The following is a 25404-nucleotide window of genomic DNA, read 5'->3' on the forward strand; positions in this document are numbered from 1 at the left end:
CGTTTAGCTCCCTGCTTGCTTTATTCGTCGACTTCCGCGGGCTACGCGTGAAACTTGCCCGCACGCGTTCAACCGTTTCTTCGCTCACTGCAGGCCGACCCGTTGATTTCCCCTTACAGAGGCATCCACAAGCTTTAAACTGCGCATACCATCGCCGAATGGAGTTAGCAGTTGGTGGATCTTTGTTGAACTTGGTCCTGAAGTGTCGTTGCGCTGTTATGACTGACTGATGTGAGTGCATTTCAAGCACGACATACGCTTTCTCGGCTCCTGTCGCCATTTGGCTCACTGCGCTCTGGCGGCAGAAACCTGAAGTGCGGCTTCAGCCGAACAAAACTTTATGAGTTTTTCTACGTATCTGTGGTATGTCGTGACCATATGTCAATGAATGGAGCTACAGTGAATTTATGAAATCGCTTCAATCATTTGTAATAGCCCTGTATATCCATATCCATCTATTTTGTTGCTATGGTCTGGTGAATCTAATAAAACATGTCCCAGACGCGTATCTGCAGTAGTAGACGAAATTAAGAACAACATATCATACATATGTCATTTTGAAAGCAAACCCTGAAAGTTTTTTTTTTCATGTATACCGCCACAGCGTAGTTTGTCAATTCGCCGATAGTTATCGCTAGTCGCAAACATGGCGAGCTCAGGTGCGGAGCGAACTTTCCGTGTGTTGGGGCTCATGAAATGGCCTCCCCGACCACCAGATCTCACTCCGTGTCACTTTTTTCTGTGGGGACACATCAAAAATCTGGTGTATGTACCGACACTAGCACATCTCTGGGAGAGAATACGGGAAGCGACTGCCACAGTCGACGATGCCACACTGGGACCGGTTTGGCAAGAATTCGATTACCGCATTGACGTCTGCCGGGTCACACATGGTTCGAGTATCGAATGTGTGTAAAAAAAAAAAAAACTTTCAGAGTTTCTGTTCAAAATGCAATACGTATGACATCTGTACAATGTTTAGTTCTTGTACATTAAATAATTGAAAGTGTTCATGGACTTCATGTACACCTTGTATATGGTGCAAATTTTAAGTTGACAAACCAGAATAACTCGAAAAATAATCTTTACACGAAGAAATGTGTAGAATCCAAAGTTGATCATTTTCGAGGGCGACATCTTCTGGTGCTAAAATTAGCCCCCCGCCTGAGCCCCGTGGGGGTGGGGCGGGAGGAAACTATAAAATTTCAAACGGGAAACCCCATTCTTTTACAGCAGAACCAGAGTCTACATAAAAAAAAACTACGTACATTTTGTCTTAAACATTTGTTTTGATTATTGGTATTGCAGCCTACACCCGTCTGAATGTGCTTAGTGTATTCGTCTCTTGGTCTCCCTCTACGATTTTTACCCTCCACCCAGTTCTAAATTGGTGATCCCTTGATGCCTCAGAACATGTCCTACCAACCGATCCCTTCTTCTAGTCAAGTTGTACCACAAGCTCCTCTTCTGCCTAATTCTATTCAATACCTCCTCATTTGTTATGTGATCTACCTATCTAAGCTTGAGCATTATTCTGTAGCAACACATTTCGAAAGCTTCTATTCTCTTCTTGCCCAAACTATTTGTCGTCCACGTTTCACTTCCATATATGGCTACGCTCCATACAAACACCGTGTCTCTATCCCTATTCTCTCTCTCTCTCTCTCTCTCTCTCTCTCTATATATATATATATATATATATATATATATATTATATATAGAGAGAGAGAGAGAGAGAGAGAGAGAGAGAGAGAGAGAGAGGGGGGGGGTGCAAATTTTAAGTTGACGCTTGTAACGATGGTCTGAAGTACGGTCCAGCAAGTCACGTAGAGAATACGTTTAGGAGCTTCGGTAGACGTGAGGGCGCATACCAGAGCAGTTCTGTGTAAGAGGGCAGGGTAGGACAGCAACAGGACACACACACAGTACTGCGGTCCCGCGCCATCGGCTTCGCTGTGCAGGTAGAGAGAGACCCCGAGGCCCACCCACCCTAGCTAGCGGGATGGAGGGGGGAGTGGAGAAGAAGACAGGTCGCTTTTTGTGCTCCGCCGTTCGGCAGGTAGGCGCTGGGGAGCCCAGACGCCGCCTCTCTCTCTCTCTCTCTCTCTCTCTCTCTCTCTCTCTCTCTCTCTCTCTCTCTCTCTCTTGTTCCCCCCCCCCCCACCACCCCCGCCAGTCCTAGCCCTCCCACCCACACCTGCATCACCGCGGTCTCGTAGCCACAGCCACAGCAGAGCACAGTACTGCCTGTGGTACCAGCTTCGCCGCCTCACATGCTGGACCTCGAGCCGTTCACCCACTGTAAGTACACTCGCCGATGTCTCTTCAGCCCGTCTCTTCTCAGGTCCCGGTCCGAAAACTGATTGGCAGCAGTTATTACACTGCACTCCTCCCTGTTCCACGACAGCCTCATCGTTTCGTCGTACGAGCTTTCTCCCACTTCATAGTTCGGCTGCTTAGGTGGGTTTCAGCCGGTGCCGTAGCTCAGCGTATTCGGTCTGAGGATTAGCTGTCTTCCGTAATAAAAAAAAAAAAGATAACTGAGTTAATAGCTTAGGGATGAACGTGAAAATGCGTCATGGGGCGTCCGACCCGAACAAATACATCGAACAATAACGAAGAAAATGAGATAAAAAAAAGTGGTAACGTGCTTGCCTACAATGCAGCGCGCCCGGGTTCGATTACCGGCCGGGGATTCTCTCCGCTCGTGGACTGGGTGTTGCGTTGTTCTCATTATCATATGAAGGGCTTATTTCAAGTCCTTTACCTCCACTTTTCTGTCTATAATGGCCGGCCGGTGTGGCCGAGCGGTTCTAAGCGCTACAGTCTGGAACCGGGCGACCGCTACAGTCGCAGGTTCAAATCCTGCCTCGGCCATGGATGTGTGTAATGTCCTTAGGTTAGTTAGGTTTAAGTAGTTCTAAGTTCTAGGGGAATGATGACCTCAGATGTTGAGTCCCATAGTGCTTAGAGCCATTTGAACCAATTTTTTTTTTTTAAATTGTTGGCTCATTATTACATATTGACATGTTAGGCTCTGATTAGTTGAGTGGGAGCTAGTAAACTGTAGTAGGCCTATAGTTTTTAATACGTATATCAGTCAGGTGTGATTAGATTAATATGGCGTTGTCACATTTTACAAACTGTTTATAAGTGCAATAATTTTTGAAAAAATTGAAGCAATGTCATCTTTACCTGCGATGACTTTGTCCCGAATATTCAAATCTGCTCACAGTAAGCTAAATAATGGACTGAGCCCAAATTAAATGGACCAAAACCGATTATACATTTAACAGTCAGTTTATAAAGTCCAGTGAATCGTTTGTTTAGGAAAAAAATTTAAAGGGATAAAATGAAGAAGAAAAATGCTAATTATTTTATTTTACGATATCAATGATTTTAAAAGCGTAACACAATTTAAATCGTAGCAAAACTGATTACACAAAACTGCCCCGTTCAGGAACAGAAAATAGCTTTCTTTTGTAGACTTTTGGAGTTCGTTTATTTTGCACATCTTCCCAGCGCCGTCACTTGAGAACGTTGAACAGTGACTCCTATTTTCCTCTAGCTATTCTAAGAATGTCTCTCCTACCGCGTCAACTTCATATTCGTTCATTGGTACGCACTTAAAAAGTTCTTTCCTGTTTAGTGGCACGTTTCAAATCTCGAGATGAAGTTTTGGGCCATGGTGCATTTTAGGCCCTTCATCAGCCAAGGAAATACGTGTCTTTTTAATGGGAAAGAATTCTGTTTAAAGGATTAAGTACTGGTAGGTAACAAAATGAACAAAACTTCAACCTAAATTTGCCCGGGCCGAAGTTACCCCAGAGCGTGGGAAAATATTAGCCCATTGTGAAATCCTATAGTCATCCTTTCATACTAAAATTAAGAATTATAAATTTCTTGTTGTACACCTGAGCCTAAAGCAGGGTGCGACAAGCGAACAAGTCCTCCGCGAAAAAATATTAATAACATTTTTTGTTATTTTTTAAAATTTCATTATGATTTATGTTTAGTAGCTAGGATTTAACATTGAAGTGAAAGTTAGCGAACCCGTGGTCTAAAAAAATTGAAACAACAAGAAAAACTCCTTGCTAACACTGAACTGACTTCAGTAACAGACGAGCTTATGAAAGTTGGACCACTACTATTCTGCCTCAACTAAAAGACGTGTCATGTAACCAGTACTGCTGCAGCAGCAGCAGATGTGTTGCCTACAAAGTCGTTTCTAACAACCCTACCTCAACAAAGGTCAAAATTTAATAACGATTGTGGTGTTGCTCACGCTGCTAAATACTGCATTTTCGGGCAACAACAGTCATATTATGTGGCAGGTGTCGTTAGAGCACAGTTAATAAAGTCATTTCATGTAATAATGAATAAACTAGGCACTCATCTTTTCGTGTTTCCCACGCTGGTCTCGTTCTAAAATCATGGCTCAATCGTCGAAAATCTAGGTGGTTATGATTCCAAGCTCGGATGCACAGAGGCCTAGGTTTTATTCTGCTATATTCAAAAGTTTTGTAGATGCGCTTCACAAACCATTCTTGAAGATTACACTTTTGCAGGACAATGGTGATGTAAAAATAGTAGTCAGCACTCCTAACTTACGTTACACTTCCTTTTAATTGCTTTTATTGCAATGTCACGTAAACACAAAACAACACAAAACATACTTGAAAACATCTTTCTCACAGTCACTGTTAAAGTTCACATGTTATAAGCGGACAACGTTATGCGTCTTTCCAACATGACGTCCACGACTTGACTTTATCAAGGTCCGACTCTCTAACAACTCAACAACTAACTAACAATCGCTTACGCGCCCAAAAATCAGAGTTACAAGTACGTCAAAGATCATAGTGACAAAAGAAAGAATAACCATAAAAATAATATCATTGCAACATAAACATATCGATGTATCAAAAGTGAAATCAAATCTGAATGTTGTCTCAGAAATATGTTAAGTAGTTAACAGAAATACAGTAGAATATTACTGGTATCGAGAGGTCAGGTGAGGTGCCGTAATGGTTACGTAATTCAAGTACCATTACACGTTGCACAAGAAATGTGCCGCTGCCTATCTTTTAAGGCAAGAAACATAGATATTCGTTGACGTGTGTATGAGCTGCGAGTCAGAAAATCTTTTTTTCCTGTGGCCATTGTCGCCGGCTGACGGCACTGAAAAATCAGAATATTGTTGCCCTGGAAGTCGTTAGACAAGCTGCAACTACGATCTTGCACCACTTCGTAATATACTGCAGACCTGTGCCTTGTCTTAGTCCAGGACGCCCCTGCTACCCCAGGAGGCGTTCCCACGCACTAGCCGCTAGCTGACACCTGTCGCTCTCTCTCTGTCCACAGTCCCCTTACCGGCGGCCCCGACGGCGAAGGAGTCGGAGCTGTTGGCCGCCACCTCCGCGTCGGCCGCGGCGCCCTCCGCCTCCGCCGCCCCCGCGGACGCGACGTCGCCCCCGCTGCCCGCCTCCGGCGCCGCCCCCGCCGACTTCTTCCACATCGAGTGCCCGCAGTGCCGCAAGGCCTACCCGGGCTTCCAGGCGCTGCGCGAGCACGTGGAGGCGGAGCACCCCAGGAGCGCGGCCTCCGCCGCCCCCGCCGCCATCTCGCCCCCGACGCCGACGCCCGGCGGCGCCTACCCCTGCCCCCAGTGCAGCGTCACCTTCGCCACCAGGGACCAGCTGGAGAAGCACGAGCTCCTGCACTCGCCCAACGCCACAGTCGTAAGTACCCTCTGCCACTCACTCACAGTGTATTGCTGCTGGCGTGCGCGAACCTGTAGCTCTGATTTTGTCGGACTGTTCGTCAGATTCTGTGCATACTGTGTTAGACGTCCAGGCAATGTCAGAAGGTGTTTCGTCTGGACCGGCATTGTCGGGGTCGGGAAATTGCCAGGGATCGTGAAACGGCCGCGGATAACATTCGCGTCACAAGACTCTATGCACACACGACATCATTTTGACGTAACACGCAGTATCGAAGACAACAGGAACTTTGGTTAGCATTCGATGTGAGGTGCTTGGGAGTTAACATATTGGATTTCGTATCACAACCTGCGTGTTATGGTTCTATATATATATATATATATATATATATATTAACCAGTATCTATCTGTGGTTCTATATATATATATATATATATATATATATATATATATATATATATATATATATATATATATATATATATAATAAATAAAGGTAGTATCTGTTCCCGAAAGAACAGTTACCTTTGATGACAATGCAGCTTTCGTTAGAATGAAATGATAATTAAGTGGACACCCTAGCTGCAAACAGGCGTTTATATACATTTTCAACATGTCCCCAATGAAGTATATTAACGCCTGTTTGCAGCTAGGGTGTCCACTTAATTATCATTTCATTCTAACTCCGAAAGAACAGTTACCTTTGATATATATATATATATATATATATATATATATATATATATATATAAAGGTAGTATCTGTTCCCGAAAGAACAGTTACCTTTGATGACAATGCAGCTTTCGTTAGAATGAAATGATAATTAAGTGGACACCCTAGCTGCAAACAGGCGTTGATATACTTCATTGGGGACATGTTGAAAATGTATATAAACGCCTGTTTGCAGCTAGAGTGTCCACTTAATTATCATTTCATTCTAAGCTACATGATCATCAACGGTTCTTTCCTATACCTTCCTATATAGTTAAAATATGGCTACCCGGCCATTGACCTCCTTGTGCGAAAGCACACGCTATGCCCGAACTCGTACGGGACTTGGTAGATTAATCTGCCACGAGTAATGAGTATGATGGGCAAACATTTATTAGGCGCACTACGAATGTAGTGGTGTGGACATGCTGGGAATGTGTATCTCACGGGGAGCGTGCAAGGGATAAGCCCCTGCAGTCGCACTATTCTCTGTGCCCTCGGGGGCTCAGGTGGATAGAGCGTCTGCCATATAAGCAGGAGATCCCGGGATCGAGTCCCAGTCGGGGCACACATTTTCAACATGTTCCCAAATAAGTATATCGACGCCTGTATGCAGCTAGGGTGTCCATTTAATCATCATTTCACACACACACACACACACACACACACACACACACACACACACACACACACACACAGAACACAGCATGTTGTTATCAATCGGGAGACGTCTACAGACGTTAAAGTAACTTCTGGCGTGCCACAGGGGAGTGTTATGGGACCACTGCTTTTCACAATATATATAAATGACCTAGTAGATAGTGTCGGAAGTTCCAAGCGGCTTTTCGCGGATGATGCTGTAGTATACAGAGAAGTTGCAGCATTAGAAAGTTGCAGTGAAATGGAAGATGATCTGCAGCGGATAGGAACTTGGTGCAGGGAGTGACAACTGACCCTTAACATAGACGAATGTACTGTATTGCGAATACATAGAAAGAAGGATCCTTTATTGTATGATTATATGATAGCGGAGCAAACACTGGTAGCAGTTACTTCTGTACAATATCTGGGAGTATGCGTGCGGAACGATTTGAAGTGGAATGATCATATAAAATTAGTTGTTGGTAAGGCGGGTACCATGTTGAGATTCATTGGGAGAGTGCTTAGAAAATGTAGTCAATCAACAAAGGAGGTGGCTTACAAAACACTCCGTCGACCAAGAGTATTGCTCATCAGTTTGGAATCCGTACCAGGTCGGCTTGGCGGAGGAGATAGAGAAGATCCGAAAAAGAGCGGCGCGTTTCGTCACGGGGTTATTTGGTAACCGTGATAGCGTTACGGAGATGTTTAGCAAACTCAAGTGGCAGAGGCGCTCTGCATCGCGGTGTAGCTTGGTGTCCAGGTTTCGAGAGGGTGCGTTTCTGGATGAGGTATCGAATATATTGCTTCCCCCTACTTATACCGAGGAGAACACGAATGTAAAATTAGAGAGATTCGAGCGCGCACGGAGGCTTTCCGGCAGTCGTTCTTCCCGCGAAGCGTACGCGACTGGAACAGGAAAGGGAGGTAATGACAGTGGCACGTAAAGTGCCCTCCGCCACACACCGTTGGGTGGCTTGCGGAGTATAAATATAGATGTAAATGTGGAAGTAGAAGTTGCGGCTCCGGTATCGTAAACTGACAAACCTGCCTGGAGAGCGGTGTGCTGATCACACGCCCCTCCAAACGTGCATCCAGTGACATACCTGGGCTGAGGATGACACGGCGGCCGGTCGGTACCGTTGGGCTTTGCAAGGCTTGTTCGGACAGAGTTTTACCGCGTCACGTACCAATAAATGCACCACGAAGTATTCAATGACGCGGTGGGTGGAAGTCTGAACAGAGTAAGAGCATATGGCCTATCAGACCAATTGTGTGATTGGATTGAAGAGTTCCTAGATAACAGTACGCAGCATGTCATTCTCAATGGAGAGAAGTCTTCCGAAGTAAGAGTGATTTCAGGTGTGCCGCAGGGGAGTGTCGTAGGACCGTTGCTATTCACATTACACATAAATGACCTTGCGGATGACATCGGAAGTTCACTGAGGCTTTTTGTGGATGATGCTGTGGTGTATCGAGAGGTTGTTACAATGGAAAATTGTACTGAAATGGAGGAGGATCTGCAACGAATTGACGCATGATGCAGGGAATGGCAATTGAATCTTAATATAGACAAGTGTAATGTGCTGCGAATACATGGACAGAAAGATCCCTTATCATTTAGCTACAATATAGCAGGTCAGCAACTGGAAGCAGTTAATTCCATAAATTATCTGGGAGTAGGCATTGGGAGTGATTTAAAATGGTATGATCATATAATGTCGATCGTCGGTAAAGCAGATGCGAGACTGAGATTCATTGGAAGAATCCTAAGGAAATGCAATCCGAAAACAAAGGAAGTAGGTTACAGTACGCTTGTTCGCCCACTGCTTGAATACTGCTCAGGAGTGAGGGATCCGTACCAGATAGGGTTGATAGAAGAGATAGAGAAGATCCAACGGAGAGCAGCGCGCTTCGTTACAGGATCATTTAGTAATCGCGAAAGCGTTACGGAGATGATAGATAAACTCCAGTGGAAGACTCTGCAGGAGAGACGCTCAGTAGCTCGGTACGGGCTTCTGTTGAAATTTCGAGAACATACCTTCACCGAAGAGTAAACCAGTATACTGCTCCCTCCTGCGTATATCTCGCGAAGAGACCATGAGAATAAAATCAGAGTAGAGCCCACACAGAGGCATACCGACAATCCTTCTTTCCACGAACAATACGAGACTGGAATAGAAGGGAGAACCGATAGGGGTACTCAAGGTACCCTCCGCCACACACCGTCATGTGGCTTGCGGAGTATGGATGTAGATGTATATTCCGATGGAGACGTAGAAAGCGGCCGCACAGCCTTTTAACCTGCTCGCCCGACCCAGAGCCGGACAGGTCCTCTGTGACGCAGCTACTTGCCTGCCGCGGGACGGAAGTTAGCCGACAACATCCTGCAGTTTTACAGTAGTTTTACTGCCGGCCGCACGCGCCATTCGTCCGCCGGCAGTCAGGAAGTCTGTGTCCGGTCGTAGGCGACCTTTCGTTTCTTTTTCTCCCTCCCCCACTCCCCCTAGTTGCAGGGACACTTGCCCCGGCGTGTTTATTTACCGAAACAAACACGGCGACGCGACACGGCGCACATTCGCGCTATAAACGCGTGCGTTCTATTTACATTCCTGCGCCCGTCGGCACTTTGCCCTATGACGCCATCTTCCTGCAGGCCCGCCTGTCTCCGACGCGAAGTCTGACGAGCGCGACGTCGCTCCACGTCGAGTATGTCCGACCCACCCAGCCACCTCTCTTCGTGCTGGAGGGGGAAAGCTTAACTAATCGTCCTACCTAAAGCCGTCGGCACACGCACCGTGCATCCGAACGTTGAGCGTTGAGCGTGCCGAGTTTCTGACGTGGAATAGCACGCTCGGGAGTCTTTCCGAACGTGCAGAGCAATATCTGGCATGTCAGATACTCTGAGCGTGCGTCTGAGCGTTGACCAATCAGATGGCACAACGCCACCTACGTCACACGCACGCCGTCTCCCTTCAGTACAGAGTTGTGAGGCGCCGTATTGGCATTCATTTCAAACCTATATGTTTAATGTTTATATCGAAAGGCTATTTACAATTTGTACAGAAACCAGACGGCAGTTATAAGAGTCGAGGGGCATGAAAGGGAAGTAGTGGTTGGGAAAGGAGTGAGACAGGGTTGTAGCCTCTCCCCGATGTTATTCAATCTGTATATTGAGCAAGCAGTAAAGGAAACAAAAGAAAAATTCGGAGTAGGTATTAAAATTCATGGAGAAGAAGTAAAAACTTTGAGGTTCGCCGATGACATTGTACTTCTGTCAGAGACAGCAAAGGACTTGGAAGAGCAGTTGAACGGAATGGACAGTGTCTTGAAAGGAGGATATAAGATGAACATCAACAAAAGCAAAACGAGGATAATGGAATGTAGTCAAATTAAATCGGGTGATGCTGAGGGGATTAGATTAGGAAATGAGACACTTAAAGTAGTAAAGGAGTTTTGCTATTTAGGGAGTAAAATAACTGATGATGGTCGAAGCAGAGAGGATATAAAATGTAGACTGGCAATAGCAAGGAAATCGTTTCTGAAGAAGAGAAATTTGTTAACATCGAGTATAGATTTAAGTGTCAGGAAGTCGTTTCTGAAAGTATTTGTATGGAGTGTAGCCATGTATGGAAGTGAAACATGGACGATAACCAGTTTTGACAAGAAGAGAATAGAAGCTTTCGAAATGTGGTGCTACAGAAGAATGCTGAAGATAAGGTGGGTAGATCACGTAACTAATCAGGAGGTATTGAATAGGATTGGGGAGAAGAGAAGTTTGTGGCACAACTTGACTAGAAGAAGGGATCGGTTGGTAGGACATGTTTTGAGGCATCAAGGGATCACAAATTTAGCATTGGAGGGCAGCGTGGAGGGTAAGAATCGTAGAGGGAGACCAAGAGATGAATAAACTAAGCAGATTCAGAAGGATGTAGGTTGCAGTAGGTACTGGGAGATGAAGAAGCTTGCACAGGATAGAGTAGCATGGAGAGCTGCATCAAACCAGTCTCAGGACTGAAGACCACAACAACAACAACATGTTTATATGCCGTTTCTGAGCACCAGCAGATTGAGAATCACTGCAAAACCCGTTGTTAGTACTCTGATTCGTTCCAATAAAATAATGAGAAACATCATATTCGTGGCAAAAGAATTATTGTATCTTGCGTATTATGAGAGTAGGCTATTTGAAGGCAGCGACACACTGAAGATCCACCCAAAACGCATTGTTCTTGGTACAATTTGTTATTATTAAATTTCAGTTAGTAACATAATTATCTACGATTAACGTTTTGAGTAAGGTGTAACGTAATATGATTTACTGCATAGAGCATGATGTTGGTTTAGCGTAGTGGGTAGCGTCTGTGTCCAACAATGAGTTTTTGTCGAGGCTGTGGTTCGCGTCTTAACACTTCCAAATTAGTTTTCCTAACATTCGCGTTTTTAGTGGGATCTGATACTTTATTATTAGTTTAATATAAGTATATGCTATAATATTTGATGTTATGTAAATATAAGTTCACCTTGTTTTGAGGGGTGACTTCGTTTGGCTTAATCTACAGGACAGCTTGCGCTACTTGTATAAAGGTATTTTACTTCCTTTTTCTTTTACGCTTCGTAATTTACGTGTTGCAAATATTCTGCTACTGGATAGGAACAGTGATCGAGCAAGACTGACCTTGCGTTTTTACTAAAATGTGGGAATGATGAAATAATGTTTATCTTATGCGGAGAAGTATCCCAAATTTGTACCGCACTGTTTGTAATGGAGCTTTTATAAGCCTGTGTCCTTATTGATTGGACATGGTACTTTCCTTTTCGTGGACGATGGAGGAAACGTGCGTTTTAATAGAGCTAACGTGGTAATTTTACGCGCGCCCGTTGAGTACACAGTGTGATTTACGAACTAGAAACATCCCTCAAACTGCCGCTGGAGTGCGTTGCGATCGCGTATGCCACGCTGGGGCCCACGTACCGTATGCACAAGTCGCATCGTTCCTGAGCGTTCACCAGCACGTTGAACTTGGCACGCTCAACGTTAACGTTCGACAGCACGGCCCGTGTGTCGACGGCTTGAGACTACGCTGCGACCGACGGAAGTAGCCATATCGATACACGTCGAATCATCTCGATCTGTAAACCGGCAGCTCCCTCTGCGCTGACGACACTGTTTTCGCTACAACACTCCGTCTTCAGGCCACGAGTGGCCTACCGGGACCATCCGACCGCCGTGTCATCCCCAGTGGAGGATACGGATAGGAGGGGCGTGGGGTCAGCACACCGCTCTCCCGGTCGTTATGATGGTATTCTTGACTGAAGCCGCTACTATTCGGTCGAGTAGCTCCTCAATTGGCATCACGAGGCTGAGTGCACCCCGAAAAAATGGCAACAGCGCATGGCGGCAGGATGGTCACCCATCCAAGTCCGACCACCCCCGGCAGCGCTTAACTTCGGTGATCTCACGGGAACCGGTGTGACCACTGCGGCAAGGATTTTCCCTACAGCACATGTCTTTATTCTCTTCGACACGACTGGATGCTTTTTTTGAACGCCTACGAGTTTATACATGATACTGTGCTGTGGTTTTTGCGTTTCCATAGCCAGAAACTTACGTGTCGTCAAGCAGCATAACTCAAGGCGCGCAAATTATCAACACTACATTCACTTACACTACTGGCCATTAAAATTGCTACACCACGAAGATGACGTGCTACAGACGCCAAATTTAACCGACAGGAAGAAAATGCTGTGATACGCAAATGATTAGCTTTTCAGAACATTCACACAAGGTTGGCGCCGGTGGCGAAACCTACAACGTGCTGACATGAGGAAAGTTTCTAACAGATTTCTCATACACAAACAGCAGTTGACCGGCGTTGCCTGGTGAAACGTTGTTGTGATGCCTCGTGTAAGGAGGAGAAATGCGTACCATCACGATTGCGACTTTGATAAAGGTCGGATTGTGGCCTATCGCGATTGCGGTTTATCGTATCGCGACATTGCTGCTCGCGTTGGTCGAGATCCAATGACTGTTAGCAGAATATGGAATCGGTGGGTTCAGGAGGGTAATACGGAACGCCGTGCTGGATCCCAACGGCCTCGTATCACTAGCAGTCGAGATGACAGGCATCTTATGCGCACGCCTGTAACGGATCGTGCAGCCACGTCTCGATCCCTGAGTCAACAGATGGGGACGTTTGCAAGATAACAACCATCTGCACGAACAGTTCGACGACGTTTGCAGCAGCACGGACTACCAGCTCGGAGACCATTGCTGCGGTTACCCTTGACGCTGCATCACAGACAGGAGCGCCTGCGATTGTGTACTCGACGTCGAACCTGGGTGCACGAATGGCAAAACGACATTTTTTCTGATGAATCCAGGTTCTATTTACAGCATCACGATGGTCGCATTCGTGTTTGGCGACATCGCGGTGAACGCGCATTGGAACCATGTATTCGTCATTGCCATACTGGCGTATCACCCAGCGTGATGGTATGGGGTGCCATTGGTTACACGTCTCGGTCACCTCTTGTTCGCATTGACAGCACTTTGTACAGTGGACGCTACATTTCAGATGTGTTTCCACCCGTGGCTCTACCCTTCATTCGATCCCTGCGAAACCCTACATTTCAGCAGGGTAATGCACGACCGCATGTTGCAGGTCCTGTACGGGCCTTTCTGATACAGAAAATGTTAGACTGCTGCCCTGGGCAGCACATTCTCCAGATCTCTCACCAATTGAAAACGCCTGGTCAATGGTGGCCGAGCAACTGGCTCGTCACAATACGCCAGTCACTACTCTTGATGAAGTGTGGTATCGTGTTGAAGCTGCATGGGCAGCTGTACCTGTACACGCCATCCAAGCTCTGTTTGACTCAATGTCCAGGCGTATCAAGGCCGTTGTTACGGCCAGAGGTGGTTGTTCTGGGTGCTGATTTCTCAGGATCTATGCACCCAATTTGCGTGAAAATGTAATCACATGTCAGTTCTAGTATAATTTATTTGTCCAATCAATACCCCTTGATTATCTGCATTTCTTCTTGGTGTAGCAATTTTAATGGCCAGTAGTGTATATAATACGTTCAGCTTTGGTACGGAGATTTCTTTACGAAAAATATGTTCTCTGTGGATTCAGCAAAATTTGTCCGAAGCTCAAAAGCTAAACAGCTATATATTTGTTGCGTTTAGTGCGACTACTGTTGTGAAACTTTTCTTTAAAACTTTCCTTTTTGCTTACCGCCGGCCGGAGTGGCCCAGCGGTTAAAGGCGCTACAGTCTGGAACCACACGACCGCTACGGTCGCAGGTTCGAATCCTGCCTCGGGCATGGATGTGTGTGATGTCCTTAGGTTAGTTAGGTTTAAGTAGTTCTAAGTTCTAGGGGACTGATAACCACTGCAGTTGAGTCCCATAGTGCTCAGAGCCATTTGAACCATTTGAACCTTTTTGCTTACCGGATAGTACATTTTTTTCCACACCACACGCCACACACTCATGCGTGTTTCTCTAAGAAGCGACGCTTCTTCGGTAGTCGAGACCACCCTGATTCAGCTACCGCTAAGGTGTCTACCTCAAAAGCGGCGGGGTGTACCGTATAAGACTACGCGTGGCTTCGCTTAGCTCCGCTGCAGCCATGGTATGTATGGTAACTGGGAGCGACCGCTCTGCTTACGCACAGGGTAACCGCGCGGCTAGCCGCTTATGGTTCCGTTCGCGTGCGCGCACACGCACACGCACCTGCTAGTGACGTCAGCGCTCTCCTCCTCGTACGCGAAGGCCACTGAAATCTTCGCGTTAGACACGTAGACTTCCAGATCAAACGTGGCAGTCACAGTGAAAGCAGGCAATTCATTACTTCGCGAGGTACCACGCGCAGATCGGCAACAGCGAGAGGCTCGATTAACGCAGCAGAACATTGTTGCAAAAGCAGCCACCGCATCGTGAAATTCCACCGGCTGTTCCGTGTGTTGCTGGTTACGCCACGAACTGCTGATGGGGCTCTGTGGTTAAAATAAACTAAAGAGATGAAATCGATGTCTCTGTCCAACCGTCCCCATCCGCACTTTCCTCACATGCCTCCTCCACCACATCGAGCTCATGCTCAATTTTCTTCTCCTTTTACTCGTCCTTCTCCACCTCTTCTTCCTTCTACTTTTTCTTGTGCTCCTCTTACTTCCCTGCTCTTCCTCCTTTTTTCCTTCTCCTTTCCTGCGCCGCGCGGGATGAGCCGAGCGGTCTAGGCGCTGCAGTCATGGACTGTGCGGCTGGTCCCGGCGGAGGTTCGAGTCCTCCCTCGGGCATGGGTGTGTGTGTTTGTCCTTAGGGTAATTTAGGTTAAGTAGTGTGTAAGCTTAGGGACTGATGACCTTAGCAGTTAAGTCCCGTAAGATTTCACACACATTTGAACATTTCCTTTCCTGCTCCTAATATTTTTCTACTTCTGCTTTATCTCCTCCATGTCCTCTTCTTTTATCATCATCTACTCCCTGATCTTTTTTCTTCTTCCTCCCACTTCTCTCCCTTTCTCTGCTCCATCCTCCTAATCCTTCTTTTCTTTTTCCTTCTTTTGCTCATTGTCCTATGCCTTTTCTCTTCACTCCTGCTCCTCCTCCTCCTCCTCCTCATCATCATCATCATCATCCTCCTCCGCCTCCTCCTTCTCCACATCGACTTCTTTCTCATCCTCTTCTTTTGATCCTTTTTCTTCTCTTCCTCCTCATCTTTTTTTCTCGTTCTCCTTTTTTTCTACTCCTCCACCTTCTTTTCTACTCCTCCTCTCTACTCCTCCTTTTTCTCCACTTGCTTATCTTCTTCTTTCTCCTACTCCTCCTCTTCTCTTCCTCTCCCTCCTCCTCCTCATGATTTTTTTCTTCACCATGTCACCCCCTTCTTTTTTATTCTCTTCTTCTCATCCTTTTCTTCTCTTCGATCTCATTCTCCTTTTTTCTTCTCCTCCTCCTTTTTCCTACTCTTCCTCCTCCTTTCTCTCTTTTTCTTCTCTTGCTCCTCATCCTTGATCCTCATCTTTCTCCTCCTCTACTTCTTCCTTTCCTCTCCCTCCCCCTCCTCCTCCTTCTTGTGCTCCTTGCGATCATTTTTCTTCTTTTCCTTGTCATCCTTTTATCCTCCTCCTCCTTTTCTTCTTTATCCTCCTCCTCCTCCTCTTTTTCATCTTCCTACATGTCCTTTTCTCTGCTCCTCCTCCTTCTCTTTCATCTCCTCCTCCTCTTTCATCTCTTCGTCCACATCCTCTCCTTTCTCGTCCTCCTCATCCTTCTCCTTTTTCTCTCCTCCACCTTGGCCAGCAAAGACGTTCTCCAGGAAGCCACGTGTGTATTTGTATAGATTTCGCGAGAATATGAATCGCAAGGGACAAGCGCTATAAGAATACATATGCGACAGGCGATAGCACACGGGGGCAATAGCAAAACAGATGTTCCCTACGAGCAGGATAGATACTAGCAAGGAAGCGCTCTCTCTCTCTCTCTCTCTCTCTCTCTCTCTCTCTCTCTGTGTGTGTGTGTGTGTGTGTGTGTGTGTGTGTGTGTGTGTGTGTGTGTGAGTGTGTAGCCGTGCGCTTGTGAGGGCGTTAGAGAGAGAGAGAGAGAGAGAGAGAGAGAGAGAGAGAGAGAGAGAGAGAGAGAGAGACGATCGTGAAAGGTCGATATGCCGACCGCTATCTGGAGACGCGTCGTGTCTGGAGGAGCAGCAGTGGAGGCAGAAGGTGTTCCCGGCTGACGCGTGTCACGGCCACACGTGTGAGGAGCAGCGAGCACAGCGGCAGGCGAGCCGAGCAGCGAGGCGGGCGCAAAAAGCGGCAGGCACGCATGTGCGTGTGATTGTCTTCCCACGGGGATCGCCGCACGGCGCGCCGCCAGAGTTCCCAGACCCCGCGCTGCCTGCGAAACGCACCACGGCGCCGGTGCGTGCGTGGGCGTCCTTACTGTACACGTGGCACGGCTGCAAGAACCTGGCAGCCGATATCGGTGACGAAGGGAGCCTACCTGACCAGCAGTGTCGGCCGGCTGCTCGCACTACTCCGCCACGGGAGAGGACGTCAAGCTGGTTTGCTGTGCGCTTCCGGCAGCGACCATTCTCAGCCGTCCTCAGAGTTCAACTGCAGCAGCTTGCTTCAAGGTCAGTTTAGCCTGGAGGGTGGCGGCGGCGGTGGTGGTGATGGTGATGGTTGTGGTGGTGCTGATGAATAGGAGCGGGAGAAAAAGAAAATGGAGCAGGAGTACAGGAGAAAGCCGTATGACTACGACTAACGTTCTGGGTTTTCTTACAAAATTATCTCTATAGATAATTATTGGCAACGGCCTTGCCGCAGTGGATGCACCGGTTCCCGTGGGATCACCGAAGTTAAGCGCTGCCGGGCGTGGTCGGCACTTGGATGGGTGACCATCCGGGACGCCGTGCGCTGTTGCCATTTTTCGGAGTGCACTCAGCCTCGTGATGCCAATTGAGGAGGTACTCGACCGATTAGCAGCGGCTTCAGTCAAGAATACCACCACAACGACTGGGAGGGCGGTGTGCTGACCCCACGCCCCTCCTATGCGCATCCTCCACTGAGGATGACACGGCGGTCGGATGGTCCCGGTAGGCCACTCGTGGCATGAAGACGGATTGCTATAGGTAATTATTACCGCGCTGGTCCATGCATTTCCATTGGACGCAACTTTGACGAATTGCGTATCTCTAGCCTACTCCAGTTATCCAACACAGGAACGGGAACCTATAGCTTAACGTGGGGTCCGAACCACATGTTGTTTCTGGCGACTGAAAACTCCGTTGTCCGACCTACAGTGGATCCCGGGACCTCTCAGTTTTATAGGTACGTGCTTTATTGCTAGACCACCAGGCCCGACATGTATATCGGTAGTCCATCTCTAGATTCTGATGTACATGTATGCCAGTATCAAAATATCTGCAGAAGATATTGTAGTCAGTGCAGCGACAGCCTGGATATGTCATTTCGGAGATCAGGCCGTTTCAGCTGTAAGTACTTTATTTATAAGCACGACAGGTTTCGCAGCATTTTAGCTACATCTTCGAGTGCCATCTGTACAAATTAATAGACAAAAGCTCGGTGTGGCCGAGCGGTTCTAGGCGCTACAGTGTGGAACCGCGCGACCGCTACGGTCGCAGGTTCGAATCCTGCCTCGGGCATGGATGTGTGTGATGTCCTTAGGTTAGTCCGCAGCTCGTGGTCGTGCGGTAGCGTTCTCGTTTCCCGCGCCCGGGTTCCCGGGTTCGATTCCCGGCAGGGTCAGGGATTTTCTCTGCCTCGTGATGACTGGGTGTTGTGTGCTGTCCTTAGGTTAGTTAGGTTTAAGTAGTTCTAAGTTCTAGGGGACTGATGACAGCAGTTAAGTCCCATAGTGCTCAGAGCCATCAGGTCTCTCGATAATTTCGATACTGTTCAGCTTCAAAGGTATGTGGGATGCTTTTAACTAATCTAATGTACTCTACATCCAGGGTGAGGTTAATAACCGAAACGGGTAGATTAGCAATGGGACAGATAAACAGCTGATGCTTAAAACGCATTTTATAGAATACTTCACAGCCGTTGAACAGTACCTTGTGGAAGTATTGCAGATCATGCCTAACCGAGGAGTTTGTTGTAATTGTAAAGCAAATTGTGTTTCGACTTCTTTCTATTTATGTCGTTTTGTAAGATGACTGCGTCAATTCTGAGGCGATTTTGCCTGATTGTCATATCGACCCCGGATTGCACGGCCATCGAATGGAAACTTTTTGATAGCCCTCTTATATTTGCGACTTTTTATGCGTAATTTAGGAAAGGCAGTGTGGTCGTACGAGCGTGATGAGGCGGCGGGTTTTGGTACCACCAGTGAAACAAATGCGGTGCTGTAGTGAGTGGAGGAGTCTGCTTGTGACGGCAGGCGGGCGTTGCGTATGCTGGTGATGCCAGGTGCGGGCTGTGACACGCTTCGTCCGTAGGGCGCGCGCTTTGTGCTGTGCGGGACGGGAGAGAGCAGAACCCGACACCTGGAGGCCCCGCAGGTAGCAGCGGCGGGCCGAGGCGCGTGGCTGCGGGTGCTGTGCGCGCCCACCGAGGCGGCTCGGGTGTCCCTGCCTGCGGGCTGTCTGTCCGGCTGTTCTGCCGGCCTCTGTGCGCCGGGCCGAAGCGTTACGAACCCGCGTCCTAACGGCTGTGGTTCCCGGCGCCAAGCGTCGAGCTATCTCCCCTTGTCTGCTTTGCCGTCTTCACTGCAGTGGAGTAAGCTGGTGATATCACTGGAGGAAATAGACTCCCGGAAAGAATTAGTACACCAGGAAAGACGACGTCGATTTCGGCCCTATACCAGCTAGGGGGCAGGAGATGCACTCCTAATGTTTTTAACGTCGTCGACCAACAGATATACTGGCGTACCTACCAAAGCGCCATCTGTGATAAACCGTTGATAGTGAATGCTCACGTCCAGAAGAATTAGTGTGCTGCTTGTGGTGTGCACATCTCTGTCGGGCACATTTTAACAGACTGCATTTTATACCGTGATGCACGGGCAGAAGCACAACTTGATGGGGATCTGTCCTGTGTTTTAGCTAATGAGACGTGTGTGTCTAGGGTTTTAAAGTTTTGTGATGTGTCTGGACTCTGGCCTAAACTTTTAGGCTGGAGGTTTTAGTGTATTGCAAAGTCACTGGGTCCTCCCTTTTTCCTTGCCAGCCACTACCATCTACTATATTATTTTAGCTCCCTCTACCACTTTCTTCCTGGGTTGCCCACGTTCTACTGCTGGTGGCATGCTTCCTTCGTCCCACGCTTCGGTCTGGGTAGGCACATATTTTTCCAAGCTTGTTACCTGTGTCTTACGTTATGTTTTATCTTACTGTTCTGAGTCTTTTCTTGACACCCGTCTCATTGTGTTACTGAGCGGGCGCTGAAGACCTTGCCGTCGTGCGCCCATACAACCCTCTCCATCATCATCTAGGCGCTTCAGTCTCGAATCGCGCGACCGCTACGATCGCAGGTTCGAATCCTGCCTCTGGCATGGATGTGTGTGCTGTCCTTAGGTTAGTTAGGTTTAAGTAGTTCTAAGTTCTAGGGGACTGATGACCTCTGATGTTAAGACCCGTAGTGCTTAGAGCCCTTTGTAGTGCACTACAGTACAGAAAAGATGCGTTATTAGTTGACAACACATGCTGAATGAAGTAAGTTCCGGGTGATCACAAAATCACTATAAATTTGAAAACTTAATAAACCACGGGATAATGTAGATAGAAAGGTAAAAATTGACACATATGCTTCGAATGACATGGGGTTTCATTAGAACAAAAAAAAAAGAAGTACTGCTAGACGCGTGAAAGATCTCTTGTGCGCGTCGTTTGGTGATGATCGTATGCTCAGCCACCACTTTCGTCATGCTTGGCCTCCCAGGTCCCCAGATCGCAGTTCGTGCGATTATTGGCTTTGGGGTCACCTGAAGTCGCAAGTGTATCGTGATCGACCGACATCTCTAGGGAGGCTGAAAGACAACATCCGATGCCAATGCCTCACCATAACTCCGGACACGCTTTATAGTGCTGTTCACAACATTATTCCTCGACTATTGTTAAGGAATGATGGTGGACATATTGAGCATTTCCTGTAAAGAACATCATCTTTCCTTTGTCTTAATTTGTTATGCTAATTATTGCTATTCTGATCAGATGAAGCGCCATCTGTCGGACAATTTTTGAACTTATGTATATTTTTTTGGTTCTAATAAAACCCCATGTCATTCCAAGCATGTGTGTCAATTTGTACCTCTCTGTCTACAGTATTCCGTGATTTATTCAGTTTTCAAATTTATACTGCCTTTTTGATCACCCAGTACTTCTATGTGGCCTCACGTATCGCGTAATTCAGACATAGGTTTTGCATCGAGTGCTATAACAGAGATTGGTGTCCGCAGCTCGTGGTCTTGCGGTAGCGTTCTCGCTTCCCGCGCACGGGGTCCCGGGTTTGATTCGCGGCGTGGTCAGGGATTTTCTTTGCCTCGAGATGACTGGGTGATGTGTGTCTTTCATCCTCATTCACTCGCATTTCGCCGTAGTGGCGTTAAAAAACTTGTGGAGCGGCGGCCGAACCGCCCCGCGAGGGGTCTCCCAGCCACAAATGCCATACGCTCATTATTATTATTATTATTATTATTATTATTATTATTATTATAGAGATTGGTATCGATTACTACAGACCTGGAAATTTGTCTTCTCCCTCCAGATTCAATTCAATGCCTCAACGCTTATAGTAGGTTACTGTTGTGAATGGTGTACTGGCTCGCCCCAACAACATCCAAATATACAGGGTGATTCAAAAAATACCACAACTTTAAAAATGTGTATTTAATGAAAGAAACATAATATAACCTTCTGTTATACATCATTGCAAAGAGTATTTAAAAAGGTTTTTTTCACTCAAAAACAAGTTCAGAGATGTTCAATGTGGCCCCCTCCAGACACACGAGCAATATCAACCCGATACTCCAACTCGTTCCACACTCTCTGTAGCACATCAGGCGTAACAGTTTGGATAGCTGCTGTTATTTCTCGTTTCAAATCATCAATGGTGGCTGGGAGAGGTGGCCGAAACACCATATCCTTAACATACCCCCATAAGAAAAAATCGCAGGGGGTAAGATCAGGGCTTCTTGGAGGCCAGTGGAGAAGTGCTCTGTCACGGGCTGCCTGGCGGCCGATCCATCGCCTCGGGTAGTTGACGTTCAGGTTTCATAACTAACCTTTTTCGTAGGACTCTCCATACAGTTGATTGTGGAATTTGCAGCTCTCTGCTAGCTCTGCGAGTCGATTTTCCTGGGCTGCGAACAAATGCTTGCTGGATGCGTGCTACATTTTCACCACTCGTTGTCGGCCGTCCAGAACTTTTCCCTTTGCACAAACACCCATTCTCTGTAAACTGTTTATACCAACGTTTAATACACCACCTATCAGGAGGTTTAACACCATACTTCGTTCGAAATGCACGCTGAACAACTGTCGTCGATTCACTTCTGCGGTACTCAATAACACAAAAAGCTTTCTGTTGAGCGGTCGCCATCTTAGCATCAACTGACGCTGACGCCTAGTCAACAGCGCCTCAAGCGAACAAATGTACAACTAAATGAAACTTTGTAGCTCCCTTAATTCGCCGACAGATAGTGCTTAGCTCTGCCTTTTGTCGTTGCAGAGTTTTAAATTCCTAAAGTTGTGGTATTCTTTTTGAATCACCCTGTAGTTTCGTCTTGAGTGCTGTAATGAAGAGTGGTATCGACCACTATAGTAGTGGGAACTAGTCTACCCCCCAGATACGTTTCATCGACCCCTTAGCTACAGCAGCCAGCGATTGCTGTGAGGGGTGCACTGGCTCCTCCCGACGTCTTTCATTACGCCAGCGGGGGCAGCGGCAGACTTCCACAGTCTGTGACACACCAAAAAACTTTGGGTAGAACGGAGGGGGGGGGGGGGAGGAGACGGGGGTGGGGGAGCTGCATTCCTGTCCCGCGGCTAACAGCCGGGGTTAACCAGCCGTTCCGCCCATCGCAGCTCTCTCCGCCTTCCTGAGCGGCAAGCCAGCCGCGACACGGCAAGCAGCGGGATCACAGCCACACTTGTTCCACTGCTCACGTTACCTTCTATTCTGGTAGTGCCACGCGGCGCAGTATCAAGGCGACGGTTTGTCTCCGTCTGGCCATATAGAAAGGTTTCGTGTGATTTCCGTTCATCATGTAAAGCGAGTGTTGGAACGGTTCCTTCTGAAAATAACACGGCCCTATCCTCCTCTATTCCTCAGTCCGTCATCGACTATGTTGACCTTGCCGTCGACAGCACGTTAAACACTAATTGTCTTGCTTCGTGAACCTTTACACCAACAGCATGCCGCGTTTCGGCACCAGAACGAAATCTTCAGGTCCCCGTTACGCCTTTAATATGTCTCTGTAGCTCAATGTTTTACAGAATACTTATTGGGTAAAATATTATCGGTGTTCTTGACGCGTCAGATTGGAATAAACAGAGCTCTCGATAGTAAATTCCGTCTTCGTAAGTCCGCGACAGGTAGCCTACAAAATAGTTCAAATGGCTCTGAGCACTATGGGACTTAACTTCTGAGGTAATCAGTCCCCTAGAACTTAGAACTACTTAAATCTAACTAACCTAAGAACATCACACACATCCATGCCCGACGCAGGATTCGAAGCTGCGACCGTAGCGGTTGTGCGGTTCCAGACTGAAGCACCTAGAACCGGTCGGCCATAATGGCCGGCTTTTGTATTCCCTTTATCCACTTTTATATTATCTCTGTAGAGCTTTACCAAGGGAAACTGATGATGTTGGTTGGTGGGTTGTGTTATCATTCTATTACACAGACTGCACAAATTAATAACTGGGCTCGTTATTGATAAACGACAAGTTATTTAAGTTTCCATGCGCTACACTACAAGCTCTCTTCTGTATAGTCCACATAGCCTCAATGCTGCTGAAGTAGATGTCCACTTTGTTCACTATAAGGTTGCTATGTGCTGCCTGTCTCTGTGGCTCTGTTTGAGTGACATGCTGGAACTCGATGGCGTGCAGACTCGAACTAACTGGCGTAACAGGCTCGAACTAAGTGGCTTAATCCGAATGAACTAACTGGCTAAACTGACTGGCTATCTCAAATGAACTGGCCCTCCAGGCCGCATCGGCTACCTTAAATACTGAAAGCCGAGAGGGCGGCGGCGTGTTTCCAGCGAGTCTTGTCATTGGCCTCTATCTCGTAACCTGTATGCTGCATGGTGTGCTGGCACCAGTGTATGCCAGCGCAGTTTTTGTGGCAGCTGCCAGTTGCTTTGTGGTAGCTGGCAGTTGTTTTCTGGTTGCTGTCAATTGTTCTAAGGGAGCTGTCAGTTGTCCAGTTGTGGCACTCGGTTGTTCAGTAGCGGCTATCTTCTGCCAGTTGTTCAGTGGCAGCTGCCAGTTGTTCAGTGGCAGCTGTCTGTTGTTCAGCGACTGCTGTCTGTTGTTTGGCGACTGCTGTCTGTTGTTCGGTGACTGCTGTCTGTTGTTCGTTGACTGCTGTCTGTTGTTCGGTGACTGCTGTCTGTTGTTGGGTGACTGCTGTCTGTTGTTGGGTGACTGCTGTCTGTTGTTGGGTGACTGCTGTCTGTTGTTCGGTGGCTGCTGTCTGTTGTTCGGTGGCTGCTGTCTGTTGTTCGGTGGCTGCTGTCTGTTGTTCGGTGGCTGCTGTCTGTTGTTCGGTGGCTGCTGTCTGTTGTTCGGTGGCTGCTGTCTGTTGTTCGGTGGCTGCTGTCTGTTGTTCGGTGGCTGCTGTCTGTTGTTCGGTGACTGCCGTCTGTTGTTCGGTGACTGCCATCTGTTGTTCGGTGACTGCCGTCTGTTGTTCGGAGGCTGCCGTCTGTTGTTCGGAGGCTGCCGTCTGTTGTTCGGTGGCTGCCGTCTGTTGTTCGGTGGCTGCCGTCTGTTGTTTGGTGGCTGCTGTCTGTTGTTTGGTGGCTGCTTGGTGACTGCTGTCTGTTGTTTGGTGACTTCTGTCTGTTGTTTGGTGACTGCTGTCTGTTGTTTGGTGACTGCTGTCTGCTGTTTGGTGACTGCTGTCTGTTGTTTGGTGACTGCTGTCTGTTGTTTGGTGACTGCTGTCTGTTGTTCGGTGACTGCTGTCTGTTGTTTGGTGGCAGGTGTCGGTTGTTGCTGGACAGCTATCGGTTGTTCCTTAGAAAATATCAGTGATGAATTAGCATAGATGTGTAAGAAACATTTCCTGAACGTTTGGCCATACCTTTTGTTACAACCTGAGAGTGAGAACCTTTTAAGCACTTTTGCTTCTCTCCTATAGCATATTGTGCCCTGCAACGCCAACAGAGTGCATTCGGTGTCACGGTGGACAGTGGGAACGTGGTTTTGTCTTGTTACCGGGCGCTACAGACAGCGATAATTGGGCCACCCAGAGCGCGGCCACGCTGTCCTGTCCTGTCCTGTCCTGTCCTGTCGCGGCCAGCTGCTTCGCCCAGCGGGCGGTGACCCGGCAGCCGGCAGTGTGGAAGCCAGGGCTGTGTTTTGGCGGCGCACACCTGTCGTCGCGCTCCCGCCCACCACACGGGCTGGGAGTACACGGCGAGAGAAAGGCGGCCGGCAGGTGGGAGGATGGGGGAGGGCGGGGGCAGGAAAAATTAAAAATCGATGGGCGCCAGGCGCTGTCCAGGAATAAACGCGTTGTGACCCGGATTCCGCGGCCGGCCGGCACTTAGCGGGGGACCGCTTGGCAGCAGGTGCGTAAACACCGCGCACGGCCAGCCCGAGGTGGGCCGCCATTCACCTCTGGCGGACA

General features: G+C 47.7%; 1 protein-coding gene and 1 pseudogene across 1 annotated transcript in view; both read left to right on the forward strand.

Moving 5' to 3' along the window:
• The window catches only part of LOC124718655 (zinc finger protein 1), a 215363-nt gene that overhangs the window by 75514 nt on the left and 114445 nt on the right, over positions 1 to 25404 (forward strand). Inside the window, exons 2-3 of the mRNA XM_047244283.1 lie at positions 5365 to 5426; positions 5481 to 5741. Of these exons, the coding sequence (XP_047100239.1) occupies positions 5365 to 5426; positions 5481 to 5741 (323 nt within the window). The remainder of the gene's footprint in view (positions 1 to 5364; positions 5427 to 5480; positions 5742 to 25404) is intronic.
• LOC124719184 lies at positions 17388 to 17505 on the forward strand (annotated as a pseudogene).

The sequence above is a fragment of the Schistocerca piceifrons genome, chromosome 10 (assembly GCF_021461385.2).
Source record: "Schistocerca piceifrons isolate TAMUIC-IGC-003096 chromosome 10, iqSchPice1.1, whole genome shotgun sequence".
NCBI lineage: Eukaryota > Metazoa > Arthropoda > Insecta > Orthoptera > Acrididae > Schistocerca > Schistocerca piceifrons.